Here is a 17,612-nt window from a genome sequence, read left to right as displayed (position 1 = left end):
AGAGAGACTGCCAAGGAGTGTGTTTGGACTTCTTATCCTAGTGAATCTCCACTGTCCTCCTATATGATAATCCTTGCATTTAATATAGCCATCTTATCATGTCGTCGACATATTTCCTAGTGCTTCACAGGATATACTGCAATGTGACATGATATTATTAGTGGTGAACGTGGCAGTTTTTGCACACAGCAATGTTCCATGTATGCAATGAGGCTAAAAACTGGATGTATTATTTCAATTGCCCAACCAATTTCTACTGGTATATCTAACGTATAATCAACCCCATTTATCTTCTTTTCCAACAGGTAATCTAATCCCCATATTTTGCTGTCTATCTCTTCAACATATCAGCTGATGGATCTTTATGAAACAGTGCACTGCAGTTTCATAAGCCTTGGTGAAGAAATTGTTTCTATTTCATGTTTGCTCAGCTTGGTTTGGACTTCCTTTCCTTATGCCAGATATGTCTTTAGGAGAGTCATTTATTGTCTGCCTTCTTAATTCTTGTTCTCTTTAAAATTATTGAATTCTCTTTCTCTAATTTTGTTTTAAGGACTGGAATCTTTCATTGTTCTGCTGTGACATGGAGAAAAACAAGAAATGTAGGACTGTGCAGCATTAATGAGTGACCTGTACAATCATGTGAAACTCAGGATCAGAGCAACGGGCAGTGACATGCTGGCCCTCTGCACTCCTACATTTCTTGTCTTAGGGTGTGGACTGTCTGTGTTGCAGGGCATGTTAATTAACGCCCAGTTGTTTGTCTTACCCTGCTGCAGGCTTGCCCATGGCTGAGAGTTTGCTGACTATAGCTGTGGAATGGCTGGCACCAGGCCTGCCCAGCCTGCCCAGGCTGATGGAGACTGCACAGAGCCCAGTACAGAAACGATTGAGGTAATATAACCAACTCTACATTTCTAAATGCAAACATGTCTAAAAGCTCAGAATTCCACCCAGTTTTAACCTGTAAGACCGGTTTATCTTAAAATACAAGGGTGAACTAAATTGTGGAAAATTCTTACAGTAAATTCCTGATAACTCATTACTCCAAAGGGAAAAGGGTTCTTAAATGATGAGTTATCAGGAGTAGTGAGTTAGGCACATGTATAAATCATAAATAAGCATGGTCGGGATATTGACAGCATGGTGACTTACTTAAGTTAAGCCAGGGTAGAGTTACTAGGGGTTTACTGTACATTAAGTCTTAATTTGATGCTCGTAGTCTGCAGTTATTCAAATATCTATCTTACAATTTAAGACCGACGTTAGGGATCCTTCACAATTCTGTGCCATTTTAACTTTCATGACATAAGGGCTTTTACCAAGTCAACACTGAGTGGAATTTTGGGCATTACTGCGCTGGAAATTCACACCCTCGTGGTGTCTATCATTGAGCAGAACCCAGGCCTCTCATCAATGTCCCATTTTCAAAGTGCCAACAGTACGACAGAAATAAACAGGAGGATGTAGAAGTTTAAGATGGTCTCGGGAACTGTTTAAGAAGGAAATCGTAACACTCACTCTTCAACTGAAAAGGCAGATAGCACAATTTCCTGCTCTAGCCCGTAGATTATTTCTCAATAACCCTGCAAGCTAAAAACGCACTAATAGGAGTTCCTAAGTCCTAGCGTGACAAAGTTGTCCTCGGAGTTAGGTAGCACAGTGCAAATCCTTCAGGGAGAGAATGCACATTCCATTCGAGGTGCAGGGAAATTCCCATGTGAAGGAAGCTTACATATGCAGAACTGTGTCTGCTTTGGATACTCTTAAGCATGGTGAAAGTTTTCTGCGTGAGACACCCAGCTGACCAAAAGAAAAAAATCTCAATAAATCTGTATTAATATTATCAGTTAATTGATCTTTGTGATTGTTGTCACAGATAGCAAATCTACACTGGTAGCATTTTGGCACAAGCCAAATCCAGAAGTAAAACCTACATTGATTGAAACACTACAAGGATTTGCACCCGAGCTGGGGTTGGAATCAAGAGGATGAGAGGGTGTCCGAAGTCACGGTCACAGAGGCAGGTCTTGAGAAGGGCCTTGAATGAGGCAAGAAAGAGAGAGGCGCGGAGCTCTGGGATGGAGTTCCAGAGGGTGGGGTAGAAAGGCTGCGGGAAAAGAGCAAGGAAGTGAAAATAAACGGATAGCTCTTCACAGCCTGGGCACAGCGGTGTGAGTGACCTATGCTGTACATTTCAGCCACAAAGCATAGTCACTCCACTTTCTACAGTATATCCGGGGAAGCGCTTTGCGACGTCTTGACGATGTGATAAGTCGCTGTATCAAATATAAGGATTATTGTTACATTTCTATGATTTCCTAATCCATCACACGTATGTCTTCAGATCGAGAAATCCTTGTATCATCAGCTCTATAAATAACAGAACTAAAGTATTTTAAATATAATTGAAGAGCCATTCATACTGAAGATTGCTGATTCAAACAAGGTTGCATATCTTGGAGGTCAGACACAGGTTCAAACTTGCGTGTGACCTCAGCTGGGGCAGTATCAGGATGCCAGTTGCCCTCAGCGCCCCTTGGTCAGGACATGTAACCAGCTTCCCTGCTCCCGATCACTTTGCACCCCCTACTGGACTGTGTGTGTGTGTGTGCATATGTGTGTATTCGAGATTGGGTTTCCACGCTGCTATTGCTCACTGCCAGACCTCGAGCACAATCACTTTGATGAGCCCATCGCAGCAGGTAGAAGGGATGAAAAAGAGAAACAAGTCCTGATTGTTGCTTTTTAAAGGATTTTGATGCAGGCCTTTAAAGTGAGTGATTTCTGTTTCTTTCAATAATAATATTGTGGCCAACAGAATAACTGTCATTCCGTCTTGAGATATCCTTGATGTGGAAAATGCTATACAATGTAAGGATTATCAGTATAATTTACAATATTAAGACCAGGAACTTATGCTTTGGTCCCAATGAGTGCATTTCAGAATCTGGGTTGATTCCCAGCAGGTGAATGGTCAAGTTTTTTACTCCACATGTCTTGTTTATCTAGCAGTAAGTAGAACTTGTTATTAGACGACTGGGGATCGCCTTTCTGGGGAATATCCCTTCAAAAAAAATATATAATATTGGTTATTCATCCACGATGATTGTGGACATGCTGTGTCAATTGTGCGCGCGTTTCGCCCACAAATATAGTCAATTTGCTTCACAGTATAATCTGTGAAGCGTTTGAGCCGTAAGAAAATTATATTTGTATAGCGCCTTCACTCAGGAAGATGTCCCAAGGTGCTGGGGAGACATATAAGGACATCAGCTATATTATTATTTATTATTATCTAAAGTTATACATGTCAAAACCAGAATGAATTACTGAAGAGAGTGGTGAAAGGGGGAGGAGGGGAAGGAGAGTGCAGGGAGGGAGGAGAGCACAGGGCTGTGTCGAGCTGACAGTTACACCAGAGTTCTCACTTCCTCTTGCCTGTGGTGTGAGGTGCTTACCATACACTTTGCAGCTTTGTTGCTGAATTCTGGGCTCCGTTGAATTTCAGGACTGGGTGAGTGGTTGAAACTCTTAGATTCACATTTTTAGGTAGGTTCTGTATTTTTAATTAAACATTTGATGATGTGTAAAATTGGTTTTGTTGGAGGTTTGAAGGAAAAGGCAGACCAGAGCATGATGATGATGATAATAATCTTACATTTGCTATTGGCCTTTCAATTGGGAGGACGTCTCAAAGCACTTTACACTTCTATTTTGTAGGTGATGCAGCAGCTAATTTGTACCAAACAGCCACAATGTGATAACCATTGTTTATTTGGGGATTGTTGGCCAGTACTCTGGTAGATATTCGTTCTTTCGAATAGTCCATGGGATTGTTAACAATCACGTCAGCCAAGAGCAGAGCAGCTTTTCTCAGAGCCTTCGAAATGCCACATTTTCCTTCTGTGTGAAAGAAACAGTCAGTACCAGAATACCAATAATAATCTTTACATTAGGTAATAATAATTCCTTGCATTTCATGTAGAGTTTTTATGTTTTAGACGTCTCAAAGCACTTCACAGATATACTGGAAATGAATTGACTGTATATTTGTGAGCGAAAACGTGGCAGCAATTGCGCACAGCAGTGTCCACAACAGTTGTAGATTGATGTGACCAATTTTTATTGTTTTCTTTCTTGAGAGATTATATCAGGCGTGCGGGGTAAGAAACTTGCCCAGGTTTCGCCCTGCCGGGAATCAAACCCAAGTCTTCGCTTGTCATGCGAGTGCTCCAACCACTGAGCTACCGAGCTGTACGCGCCTTACATGTTGGAGGATGTTTCACAGCGCTTCAAAGGATATACTGTAAAAGTGTAGTGACTGTTTAAGCAATCATTCACACACAGCAATGTCTGTAAACCAGCATGAAGCGAATAACCAGTTTTATCTGGGGATTGCTGCTAGGACACCAGGAGAAACTCACTTCTCTTTCGAATAGTGCCACGGGATCTTTAGCGTCCACCTGAACAGGCAAACTGGGCCTCCAGTTTAACGCCTCATCTGAAGGATGCATTTCTGACAATGCAACACACCCCCAACACTGCATTGGAGTGTCATCTTAGACTGTGAGTGAAACGTTCCAACATAGGGCTTAAACCCACACCCTTCTGACTCAAAGCAAGAGTTCCACCACTGAGCAGGCTGACATAATCAGCAGTCTTAATGGTCTCCTGTGAAGTACCACAAGGACTGACATTTTAAGGTATGCAGAGCTCCTTTGGTGATCGCAGTTATAAATGTGAAATCTTTAACAGTGACAACATCACTACACATAATACGGAATTTCATTCCAATAGTCTGTAATCAGCCTCTTCAGCCTTTCATCCTTATCCATGTTGTACATTACATAATGTGTGTTTTCAATGGAGTTGATCAATATTATTGTCTGCAAAGCACCCAGTTTTATTTTTATCTTTTACTCTGTAGCACTGTGAGTAAGCTTGTGCCTGCACATCTGGCTGTCTGTACACAGCAGCAGATGTTCACTTTAGTGGCAGGTCAGTCCGCTGCGTTGTGTGGACATGTATTAATAATAATAATAATAATAATCCTTGCATTTGATATAGCGCTTTTCACGTCAGGAGGACGTCCCAAAGCGCTTCACAGAACACACTGTAAAGTGAATTGACTGTATATTTGTGGGCGAACGCGGCAGCCAATTGTGCACAGCAATGTCCCACAAACAGTCGTAGATTGAAAATGACCAATTTATTATTGTTTTTGGATTTGGAGGGATTATTATTAGGCGTGTGGAGTAAGGAAACTTGCCCAAGGTTTCGCCCTGACCTGCCTGGAAATAAACTCAGGTCTCTCGCTTGCAAAGCGAGTGCTCTAACCACTGAGCTACAGGACTCCATGGGACGGTTGGTGGTTCTGGAAGGGTATTGTTAGTGTATGTAGCGGGTGGTGTCAGTCTTACAGTGCAAATTTGCACAGATGTCTGGAACAGTTGGTTGACGGTGTAACACGGTGTTTTGTGAATGGGGAGGGGACAGTCAGTGAGGGTTGTCCTCGATTGACATGAGGTCGGTTTACGGTTGCTCCCATCCCAGTGAGGTTTGTAAAGCCAGTCAGTCACACAACACGGTACGGAAATGAAAGACAGTTTCAGGTGTTACACTGTGTTTGTGTGTGTTGCCGTGTTGTGTGACTGACTGACTTTACAAACCTTATTGGGACGGGAGCAACTGTGTGTTTGTCAATACAACACTGCAAAATCACAGACTATTATGCTTTATGTAAAGTAATCAGTGTCTCTCAAACTGACCACCCAGAGACCTGTGACAACAACTTGCACTTATGGAGCCCTTTCACATAGGCTAGACGTCTTCAAGCACTTTCCAGATACCGAGTGTAATCCTGAGCAATCGGCTACCAGTTGCAGGAAACTAATCAAAGATATTAAACTTTTTGAAAGAACGGAGGGATCACATAATAAAATGACACAACAATTTGATGCACCAAAGCTTCCTATACATCAGTTTCATATATTACAAGGGAATTTAAAGTGACCCAAGGTGGTAACTTAATAGAGCAAATCTAGTCAGTTGGCCATTATCCTACTGCACACTTGGCACATTTTGGAGCAGTTTATATTAATTCAGCAACAATTGCAATTATATTCTGCCTTTACATAGAAAAATGTGTCCAATTACTGCACAATGGCAGTTCGCTAGCAAGGGGAGGGGAAGATAACCATAGGTATGGTTGAACGGTAGGTTTAGGTGAGATTTTAGGACCGAGAGAGCCAGGCAGAGAGTAGAGGCAGGAATTCTGGACATTGGAACGTAGTGACTGAACACTTGACCACCGTGGGGAGATCTGTGAATATAGCAGACCTGTGTTAGCTGAACAGAGGGGCAAGCAGAGGAATGGTTTGAAAAGATCAGAGAGATGGGGAGGTACGAGGCTATGAAGGGATTTATACTTGAGGGTGAGAACCTTGAATTTGTTCATTGAGAGACAGGGAGCTGGCGAGAATTAGGATTCAACCTTTGGAGTCCTGTAGTGGAGTCCTGTAGCTCAGTGGTTAGAGCACTCATAGTATCATAGAATCGTACAGCTTTGCAAGCGAAAACCTGGGTTTGATTCCGGCAGGGTGAACCTTGGGCAAGTTTTCTTACATCACACGCCTGATAATATCCCTCAAAAAAAACATAATAAATTGGTCACTTCAATCCACGACTGTTTGTGGGACACTGCTGTGCGCATTGGTTGCCGGTTTCGTCCACAATATATGCAGTCAATTCACTTTACAGTATATTCTGTGAAGCGCTTTCAGACGTCTAGAAGACGTGAAAAGCATTATATCAAATGCAAGGATTATTATTATTTATTATTTGTTGAATAGAAGAGTGTTATATGGCAGATGTATCAGGGCCTAAATGATTAATGAAAAGTGGAACAATATGTAGTTGGGTTGTTCGTTGTTAAATGATCTGTCTTTCTCCTGAAGCAGACATACTTTTTCTGAGCCTGTGATGAGCACTGTTCATTAAATCTGACGTTTTATTGCTGCTAGTGTGAGAAGACCTTTTCTGAAGAGCTGAGGATAGTTCCCTTGCATCTTTGCCCCGAGCTGATGGACCTGTGCTGATCTCATCAATGAAGAGTGGAAGAGGAGTAAAGCATCTCGGATTCACTCTTCCAGAAATCCTCAAACAATTTCCCAGTTTGCCTTGTCTTGCTTAGGCCTCTGAAGATAGCGGACGGCACCGGGAGTAAAACCAAAAGTCAGTTGGTGGGTCACAGCAAGCTCTCCGTGTAGTTGGCCAAGCCAGTGGTCTATTTGTGGAGACAGTGGTTGTGCGAAGGAGTACGGGGCAAAGGTTATGGTAGAAAGTTAATGGAATCCACAGAGGCGTATGCCAAGTTCCGTGGGTTCAAGACTCTGTATCTTACTACTCACGATAAGCAATATTTCTACTTTCACTTAGGGTACACACTGTGTAAACCAGTGCAGAATGCAGGATCTATGACCACATTTGTGTCCATGGAAATGCTTGAAAGACTGTCTCTAACATCTACTCAGCCAAATACTATTAGTTCCAGTCCTTCAAAATCAATAGGAAGAGTGATTGATTGTTCTGGGCTTGTATGCTCTGTTCTACCACACACTGCAACCTTCTAACCCCTCATCTTCCACGTTACATGGATGGACCACATTGCCTCCACTACCTACTCCATCTCTTTCACAATCTCTTAGTTTTCCTTCACGACCACCACTTCTTCCACCATCGTCCCTTTCACCATCACTGCCTCGTTCACTTTTCTCATTATCCCCGGAAAATGGACTTAACCATCCATCATCCTCCTGCCTTCCCTCACCACATCCCAGTCACATGGATCAATGGTGTTTCCATTCTCATCTCCTGGGTCACGTTCTTCCAATTGCACAATCAGATTCAGGCTTCAAATCTTTGTTTCACAGCCTCTTCCCAATTATGGAAATGCCCTCTGCCACCTCCCCTCCCCCACCACCTTCCCACATTTTCTCTTCACAGTTACACAGACCTGCTCTTTCTCCCAATTTATACTGTCTTCCCTGACACCTACCTTTTCACCATCCCAGTCACATCCCTATCTTCATCACTTCAGCTTCCCAACTCTCTTCAGATTCAATAACAGGGCTTCCAGCACCTCCACTTTTGCCTGAATTAATATCAACCCCTTCATCACAGTTCCCCACTCTCCTGAGCCATCTAATATACTGGTGATATAAATGCACCATGGAGAATAGAAGCTACCAGAGCTTGTTGGAGACCCCATACCAAGATGTCAAGGGACTTCCTGTCTTCTGGATGAAGAAGAATATTTACTTAATAAAATCTGCTTAACACGCATGGAAGAGACTGACCGTTTGCTGCTTTTACACAACTGGTGCCAAAAGGAATTCAGTGGATAATGATCCAAAAACTGCTCAAAGGCTACAGATGGTCTTCATGGAAATTGTCTGATTCAGTCGTGAAGCTGTATTAGCCTTGAATGAATGCCAATGCGTCTGATAAGATTGGTTAGTGAAAGAAAGGGCAAATGGTGTATGTATAATACCAGTTCTGTTTACATTATTTTATGTTTTAAATCCCTTCATAAAAGCAAAACTGGTGTTAGCTGTTAGAACATTATGAATGAGTTTCTGGTTTGGTCGGGTGACTAAGGTATAAGCCCATCCTTCTTGATGGGGGTGGGAGTAAGGCAAGTCCACCCATTGTCACCCACCCTATTCAACATGTTCGTCAATTATGTGTTAGAATGCATCGAGGGGAAGGGCCTTGGTGTTTCTGTTCTATGCTGCTCTGACAGGATTGCAGCACCTCTGTTTGTAGACAATATTGTGCTGCTGACAGCCTAACCTGGGGAACCTCTTGCGTTGCACCCACCATCTTCACACTGGGCTACCCGGTGGGACATGATGGTGGGAACCTCCAAATGCAGAATCATGGTTACGTTCGGCTCAAGAGGTGACATTGAAGGTATCGATTGGAAGTCCCAATTGTTGATTCTTAATACTTATCGGTACCTGGGGGTTCTGGAGGACACCAGCTTTTGCTTAGGGTGATCCTAACTGAACGGCAAACTGCATACGTGGCTGAAACTATGCAGCTTGTCATTCCTATACAACAAGCTTCTCGCTGCTTGTGCTTGTCAAACAAAGATCCTGCTCATTAAGTTTTTTGATTTGCTGGTTTGTCAGGAGCTGGGTGAGAAGATTTCTTTAGAACTAATAAATACTGGCTTCCAAATTAAGATAGAATTTAAGAAATTTCCAAATTCATCAGTCTTAAATGTGAAGAGAATGGCAAAAACCACAAGGAATATCAGACTCCTGAGCTCTGAACAGTACGTGCTTTTAATCTATTTATTATTTGATTTTGAGTATTTTGAATAAACTTGAAAATAAATCAGTGAGCTAATGTGACATTAGCTTAAAAGAACAATAAATCATTTGGACTTGGTTTTGTGAGTGTTTCACTTGCATGAGCTAGCCTTTTCCTGAGTGGAATCCTGTAATGCACATGCGTAATTGTACCATTGAATCGACATCCTAACCATACTGTGCAGCAAAATGTGCAGTTATGTTGCTTCACGTAGGTCAATGCCTCAAAGTGTTTATTAGAGCAGTAGCTGGGTGGGAGATGGTGGTTGGGTGGGTGGCGGGTGTGCGGAGGTGACTGATAATGCAGTCAAACACAGAAGCTCTATACTTGTTTCTAAAGCAGAGAAGGAACGATTTCACAAGAGAGTTCTAGAGAGCGGGCACAAAGGTGTCTGAAAGCTTGAGTGAAAAACTCAGCGCTTTAGCAAAGAAACTCCTTTGTGAAACAAAGAACACTCTAATCCACTTTACTATTGAATTACACTAGTATGCTCTCTGTTACTGACATGCTGTTTGATCTGTAAAGTACTGATATAATTGGCTTACTAATTACTTTGCAGAAATAGCATTTTCTGTTAAACAGAATCATTGAGCAGAAAGCTTGAATTCAATTTCTTTTATTCAAAATATGGTTGTGACTGGTTATTTATTTGGTTTGCAGATTGAGCTCCACTTTCACATCTTTCTTGTTAGCCCATGGCAACTGACCACATAATAATAAATATAATTCTTAACTTTGACTGAGTCTTTCGGGAGGTCATCTCAAACTGCTTTGAGTGTAATGACTGTACTTGTAGACAAACATAATAATAATAATCCTTGCATTTGATATAGCGCTTTACACGTCGGGAGGACGTCCCAAAGCGCTTCACAGAACACACTGTAAAGTGAATTGACTGTATATTTGTGGGCGAGCGCGGCAGCCAATTGCGCACAGTAATGTCCCACAAACAGTCATATGGATTGAAAATGACCAATTTATTATTGTTTTGTTTTTTTTGGAGGGATTATATTAGGCTCTGTGTGGAGTAAGGAAACTTGCCCAAGGTTTCGCCCCCTGCCTGGAATTGAACTCAGGTCTCTCACTTGCAAAGCGAGTGCTCTAACCACTGAGCTACAGGACTACACGGCAGCCAATTTACACCAGCAATGTCTCAAACAGTCATGAAGTAAATGACCATTTTTATCTGGCAGCCTATTGACTAGAACACAGGGATAAACTTATGTCTTCAAATAGCGCCATGAGATCTTTGATTTCCATCTGAACAAGAACAGAAGGGACCTCAGTTTGACATCTAATCCAAAGGATAGCACCTCCAAAAATGCAGGGCTCGCCCAGCATTTCACTGGAGTGTCAGCCTAGACTATATATGAGTCTCATATGAGGTTTGAACCCACAGCCTTCCGATTCAGAGGTGAGAGTACCAACTGAGCCAAGCTCACACCTCCACTTAGTTTTAATAAGTATTTTGATGCATATATTTGGGTTAATATGAGGCATCTGTATGATGAAGAAATGAAATTTGTGATTCATTTGCAATTTTTCTCAGTATCAAGTGCTCCGAGCCAAGGTATAAAGCAGGTTTGATTTACAGTAAAGCTTCCGCAACAGTACTGTACTCCTGAAGTTTACATCAAGTACCTTGGTAAACCATGTATTTCCATTTCCTACACAAGGTAAACTGGGGCATGTGGTGTTGCATATTCTTAGCCTTAAGGCCATTGTCTTCAACAACAACTACAACTACTTGAATTGATATAGCGCCCCTTATGAAGGGTAGCATTCCAGAGCACTCCAAATTTAGCAGTGGGAAATTTTGGCTGAATCTTTAAATGAGTGTTCATTTTGAAACCATTTTTGCACAGCTCTTTTAAGAAACCATGAAAGGAAGTGGAAGTGCTCATAGTGTTCAAAGTGTTCACCTTTTCATTGTAAAGTTCACACTTACTAAGATTACTCCGAACCAGAAAAAATACATCTAAGTGACCGTGTGTATTTGAAAACCAAAATAACACCATTGTTTCTCACTATAACACCAATGTGGTGGATAATAATTTTAACTACTTCCCCGATAACACTGAGTTCATGGTCAGTTGAGGTGCAGCAGGAGCTATCTGCTCAGTCACACCAAGCAGTGGCCAGTCACTTCCACATGCTGGTGTCACCTCAATCTTGCAGTGTTAAAGTGATGCAGGATCTCTGTGACCTCCTAACCCCCTACCAACCCACCCGCTCTCTCCGCTCAGCCTGCTCCACGTCCCCCAACCCACCCACCCCACCATTGGCGGGAGAGCCTTCAGCCACTCTGCTTCCAACCTCTGGAACTTCATCCCCCAATCACTCTGCCTCGCCCCCTCCTTAACCTCCTTCAAGTCCCACCTCAAAACCCTCCTCTTCGACCATGCCATTGATCAGCCCCTTCCCCTCCCCTCTCCCCCTGACCCCAGCTAAGGTCTGAAATGCTGTACACTGTCCAGCGCCTGGGGCCATCCTCCTGACGTGAAAGGCACTATACAAATGTAATGTTGTTGTTGTTGTTGAGCCCCCTGGTGGCTATCTCACAACATTACCCAATGCGGTCAAGTGGAATGGAAGGCTATCCCAGAGTCCCTCCAACTTGGTCTGACACCCAGCTTCGGTGCCCACCTAACAATGGGAAGTGCTTTCAGACTTGCTCCCAACGTGACAGGTGCTGAATCAATATAAATTTTATTGTTTCTATTGACAAATGTGGTAGTTTCTCTGCCCCCACAATCTGGAACTCCATCTCGCAATCCCTCTGCCTCACCCCTCTCTTGCCTCCTTCAAGTCCTTCCTCTTCGACCATGCCATGGAGTCCTGTAGCTCAGTGGTTAGAGCACTCACTTTGCAAGCGAGAGACCTGAGTTCAATTCCAGGCAGAGGGCGAAACCTTGGGCAAGTTTCCTTACTCCACACAGAGCCTAATAATAATCCCTCCAAAACCAAAAACAATAATAAATTGGTCATTTTCAATCTACGACTGTTTGTGGGACATTGCTGTGCGCAATTGGCTGCCGCGTTCGCCCACAAATATACAGTCAATTCACCTTACAGTGTGTTCTGTGAAGTGCTTTTGGACGTCCTCCCGACGTGAAAAGCGCTATATCAAATGCAAGGATTATTATTATTATTATTATATGCCTTTGGCCACTTACCACCCCTTACCCTCCATCCCTCCGGACCCCAACTCCCAGCTCAGGTCCAAAAACCCTGACTGTCCAGCACCCCGGGACGTCTTTCTGATGTGAAGAGCACTATACAAGAGTAATATGTTTTTATTGTAGTTACTTGTGCTGGTATCCATGAAGTAAATGACCAGTTAATCTGTAGGGTTGTCAGAATGGACACCAAGAGAAATTCTCTTTCTTCTGGAAAACACATATTTTTGATCCACTGAGCCAAGCTGACAAGTCTATTCTGTGAAGCGCTTTGGGACGTCCTCCCGACGTGAAAAGCGCTATATCAAATGCAAGGATTATTATTATTATTATTATCTTCAGGCAGCGATTTAATTTAATAAAGTTTAAATGATCCCATTGTTCCTCTGACCATTTGACCCCTTGAACTTTCTCTATTTTCTGGATTCTGATTCATGACTGCTCAGTAACTCAGTCGTCCTGCCAGTTTATCAGGAAGCCGGGTGGGAGGAACCCAGGCTAGTGACTAGTGACATGTCTACCTCTTTAAGTCCCTTTGATGTACCAAGCAGGCTGTCAATCCTGGTGAGGTGGTAGTGCTCTCGCCTCTGTAAGTCAGAAGATTGTGGGTTCAAGCCCCATATCTGGACTTACAAAGCACCTTTGGTTCCTGATCAAATCACGTACAAATTTAGCATGGTTTTAATCCATCCCTTCTATAACAGGATTTAAAATGGTTGCAGGTCAGGGCTGAGTTTAACCCAATCCAACTTTACTCTCTTTAGGAAGTCATAAGAACAAATTGATTGTATTACAGCCTTGTCGGCCTCCCAAACTTCTCCCTCCATAGGCATCATCCAGAACTCTGCAGCCCGAGACCTCTTCCGCACCAGGCTCCATGACTCATCACTCCCATCCTCACCCGACTCCACTGGCTTCCCATCACACAGAGGATACAGTTTAAGATCCTGATCCTTACCTTCAAAGCCCTCCATGGCCTTGCTCCCCCCTACCTGTGTGACCTCCTAACCCCCCTAGCATCCTGCCTGCTCCCTTCCGCTCAGCTCTGGCCTGCTTCACGTCCCCCGCCTCGCCCGTCCCACCATTAGCGGGCGGGCCTTCTACCACTCCGCCCCCACCCTCTAGAACTCCATTCCGCTGTCCATCTGCCTTGCCCCCTCCCTTGCCTCCTTCAAGACCCTCTCAAGACCCTCCTCTTTGACCGTGCTTTTGATCTCCCTACTTCCCTCCCTGCCCTCCCCAATCCTGAACCCCAGATCCGAAACACTGACATCCTCCCAATGTGAAAGGCACTATACAAATGTCATTTTGGTGGTGGTGTTGCACCTCTCCTCCTGCCGTATATATATCCTATTAGAGCAATAAATTGACTCAACGACTAAAATATAAAAAGCTTTATCATCCTCCCTCAGTCCCTCCCACGCTCTCAAAGCCGACAAGCTCTGCATAATGTGAGATAGGAAAATCACCAAATATTGTAGTCTTCATCAATCGTACAGAAGACCTCAGCAGCAAAGCAGATTTACTGAGTTTACAACATATTGCATTTAGACAGCATCCTCACATAGGATGATGTCTCAAATCGTTTCACAGTAGCAGGCTGGGTGCTGAGCTCAGAGGAAGGAGAGGGTAAGTACACTGCACGTCACTCATAAAGATACAAGTCACTTACGAGGACGAACAAGCAAATATTTATATCTGCGATGAGGTGAGTATTAGCGATGCATCAGACCGTATAAGAACCAGCCTGCTCTGAAAGACTGACTCCTGCCATTGATATTCAAAAAATCGCGTGTGATGGACTGAACAGTTCATCCCATTTTGAAATAAGTTTTAAAAATAAGAAAACTTTATTTTGTTTATATTAAGATGAGGGATCTCATAGCAACAGGAATAGGCCATTCCGCCCCTCGAGCCTGTCCCACCATTCTATAAGATCATGGCTGATCTCTACCTCAACTCCAATTACCCACCTTTGCCCCATATCCCTTGATACCCTGACCTAACAAATATCTATCCACCTCAGTCTTGAAAATGTGAATAGATCCCGGGTTTATCCTTCTGCCCCTTTTTGTACAGGGGAGTAAAATTTGCAACCCTCCAGTTCTCTGGCACCATCCCGGTGTCCAAGGAGGATTGAAAGATTGTGACCAAAGCCTCCTTTTTTCCAGCCTTACTTCCCTCAGTAACCTAGGATGTATCCCTTCCAGACAGGGTGACTTATCTACCTTGAGCACCGACACCCTTTTCAGTACCACCTCTTGGTTTATTCTTATCCAATTTCTCTACCCTCTTCTCCGATACTGTGGCATTGGCTGCATCCTTTTCTTTTGTGAAGACGGATGCAAAGTACTCATTCAGCCTGCTGCCTCCACAAGGAGATTTCCTCTTTGGTCCCTAATTGGCCCCACCCTACCTATGACTAACCTTTTATTCTTTATATGCTTATAAAATACCTTAAGGTTCCCTTTTATGTTACCCACTAATCTTTTCTCATACAATCTCTTTGCCCCTTTTATTTCCTTTTTTTTAATTTCCTTTATTTCCTCTGTACTTTCTATATTCTATTTGATTATCTTCTGTATTTTGGACACTGACATTTATCATAAGGCTCCATTTTCTGTTTTATTTTAATCCCAATTTCCTTAGTCATCCAGGGAGGTTTGGATACCCTACCATTCCCCTTTGTAGGAACGTATTTGGGAAGGGGTGAGGGAAGGCAGAGAGGTGGGAGGGAGACCAAAGTACGGTCGAAGAGAAAGGTCTTGAGACCGACCTTGAAGGAGGCAAGGGAGCAAGCGATGAGAAGGGACCATGGGATGGAGTTCCAGAGTGTGAGGGTAGAGAGGCTGAAAGCCCGGCCACCGATCGTAGGGCAGGTCAGGTGGGAGACATGGAGCAGACCGGAGCCCGATGAACGGAGGGAGCGGGCAGGCTCGTATGGAGTCAGCAGGTCAGAGAGGTAGGAGGCCTTAAAGGTGAGGACGAGGATCTTGAACTCGATCCTCTGGGGGATGGGGAGCCAGTGGAGTCAGGCGAGGGTGGGAGTGATGGAGTCACGAAGCCTGGTGCGTGAAAGTACATGAGCTACAGAGTTTTGAATGATCTGCAGCTTGTGAAGGGAAGAGTTGGGAAGGCTGATGAAGAGGGAGTTCCCGTAATCAAGCCTTGAGGTGACAAATGCGTGGATGTGAGTTTCAGCAGCCTGAGGGGTGAGGCAGTAGCAGAGTCTGGCAATGTTGCAGAGGTGGTGGTAGGCAGTGCCAGTCATGGCGCGGATGTGGGGGAGAAAGGACAGTTCAGGGTCAAACAAGACACCCAAGTTCCTGACTGGCTTACAGAGGTTGAGTGTGCAGCTATGGAGGCTGAGGCTGCCAGCGCCCGAAGTGTGGAGGCGTTGGCACAAGCCAATCAGGAGGGACTCGGCCTTGCTGACGTTGAGTTGGAGAAAGTTGGCCCTCGTCCAGGACTTGATGTCGGACAGGCAGTCGGTCAGGACGACAGTAGTCCTGGAGTTAAGGGTGGAGGCAGAGAGGTAGAGTTGGGTGTCATCCGCATGCATACATATGGAAATTTACCCCATGTCTGTGGATGACGTCACCAAGGGGAGCATGTAGAGGGTGAAGAGGAGGGGACTGAGGACAGAGCCCTGAGGAACACTGCATGAGACAGTGTGGGGGCTGGAGAAGAAGCCGTTTGCCGTAACGGAATGGAGATGGTGTGAAAGGTAGGACCTAAACCAGTCAAGGACAGAGCCTTGAAGGTTGAGGTGGGAGGAGAGGCGGTGGAGGACAAGGAAGCGGAGGGAGCCCTGGTCACACATGGTCAGGATGTCATTTGTGACCTTGACCAGAGCAGTTTCTGTGCTGTGGGCAGCACCGAAACCCGATTGGAGGGGTTCATGGAGGGAGTGAGAGGAGAGGAAAGAGTGAAGCTGGGAGGCAATGGCTTTCTTGAGGACCTTGGATAGAAAAGGAGGTTTGAGATGGGCCGGTAGCTAGATAGCTGTGACGGGTTGAGGGAAGATTTCTTCAGGGCGGGGGTGATCATGGCTGTTTTGAGCGGGGAAGGAACAGTGCCAGATGACAGGGCGAGGTTAATGATGTCCGCGAGTAGTGGAGCAAATAAAATTGGACACTCACTCCATGGCTGTTTTGGGACACTGCTGTGTTCAGTTGACCTCCGTGTTTCATCCAAAAAACACAGTCAATCCACTTTACAGTATATTCTTCAAAGTGCTTTGAGACATCTCAATGTGATAAGGTGCTATATCAAATGTAAGGATTATTATTATAATCATCAACAGTGCTCGGGAGTAACGTGGAGCAGACTAGCTCAGGTATTTGGTCACCAAGTGCACCACAGAAAGCTCTTCTTTTTACCAGGTGCATCACCGTAGAGCCAGAGAGACTCATCTTACTATGCTTCAGCGGACCTTGTCTATCTGTATTTTTATAAATCACAGCTGAGATCCTATGTTCATCAATTAAAAAATGTCCCTGTAGCTTCTAATGTCAATGCAATACCGAATTTGATTGTACTCATCAAATGGAGCAGGATTGGCTGGTGCTCCAAATCAGGATTGCAGGACGAATGCATATTAGAGGGGAACACAAGCAAGACTTCAAAGAAAAATGAATCGTGTCAGCCGGGCTCAGTCAGCAGCATTGTGAGGTCCTGTACCATAGGGGTTAGAGGGCTCGCCTCGCAAGCAAAAGGACCTGAGTTCAATTCCCAGGCAGGGCGCAACCTTACCCTATACAGCTCTGTTTACTTAGCAGTAAGTAGGAACCTGGTTGTTCGTAGATTGGTGGATCGCTTTTCCTGGGATAATAATCCCTTTTAAAAAAAATTGGGTCACTCAAACCACATGTACACGGATGACACAGAAATCTACTTCTCCTCCAGCTGCGACTCCAGGTTCACCGATATTCTCTCGGCTTGTCTGCCGGACACCAGGGCCTAGATGAGCGAAAACTTCTTACAACTAAACATTGACAAGATGGAAGCCATACTCATTGACTCCTGTCAATGCTTTCTATCCTGAGGTTC

At 44.2% G+C, this 17,612-nt stretch overlaps 1 protein-coding gene across 1 annotated transcript; it reads left to right on the top strand.

Annotated features, from left to right (window-relative positions):
• The first annotated feature begins 819 nt into the window (after positions 1–819).
• Positions 820–7,634, top strand: LOC121849982 (N-alpha-acetyltransferase 80). Its single transcript, XM_042339692.1, is given in 6 exon segments — positions 820–894; positions 7,026–7,090; positions 7,092–7,147; positions 7,150–7,260; positions 7,263–7,317; positions 7,319–7,634. Coding segments are annotated over 6 exon segments (678 nt in total).
• Positions 7,635–17,612: the final 9,978 nt, after the last annotated feature.

This window comes from Callorhinchus milii, unplaced genomic scaffold (genome assembly GCF_018977255.1).
Source record: "Callorhinchus milii isolate IMCB2004 unplaced genomic scaffold, IMCB_Cmil_1.0 Scaffold12, whole genome shotgun sequence".
Classification (NCBI taxonomy): domain Eukaryota; kingdom Metazoa; phylum Chordata; class Chondrichthyes; order Chimaeriformes; family Callorhinchidae; genus Callorhinchus; species Callorhinchus milii.
Note: the sequence above shows the minus strand (reverse complement) of the source record. Positions and strands in the feature narration are given on the sequence as shown.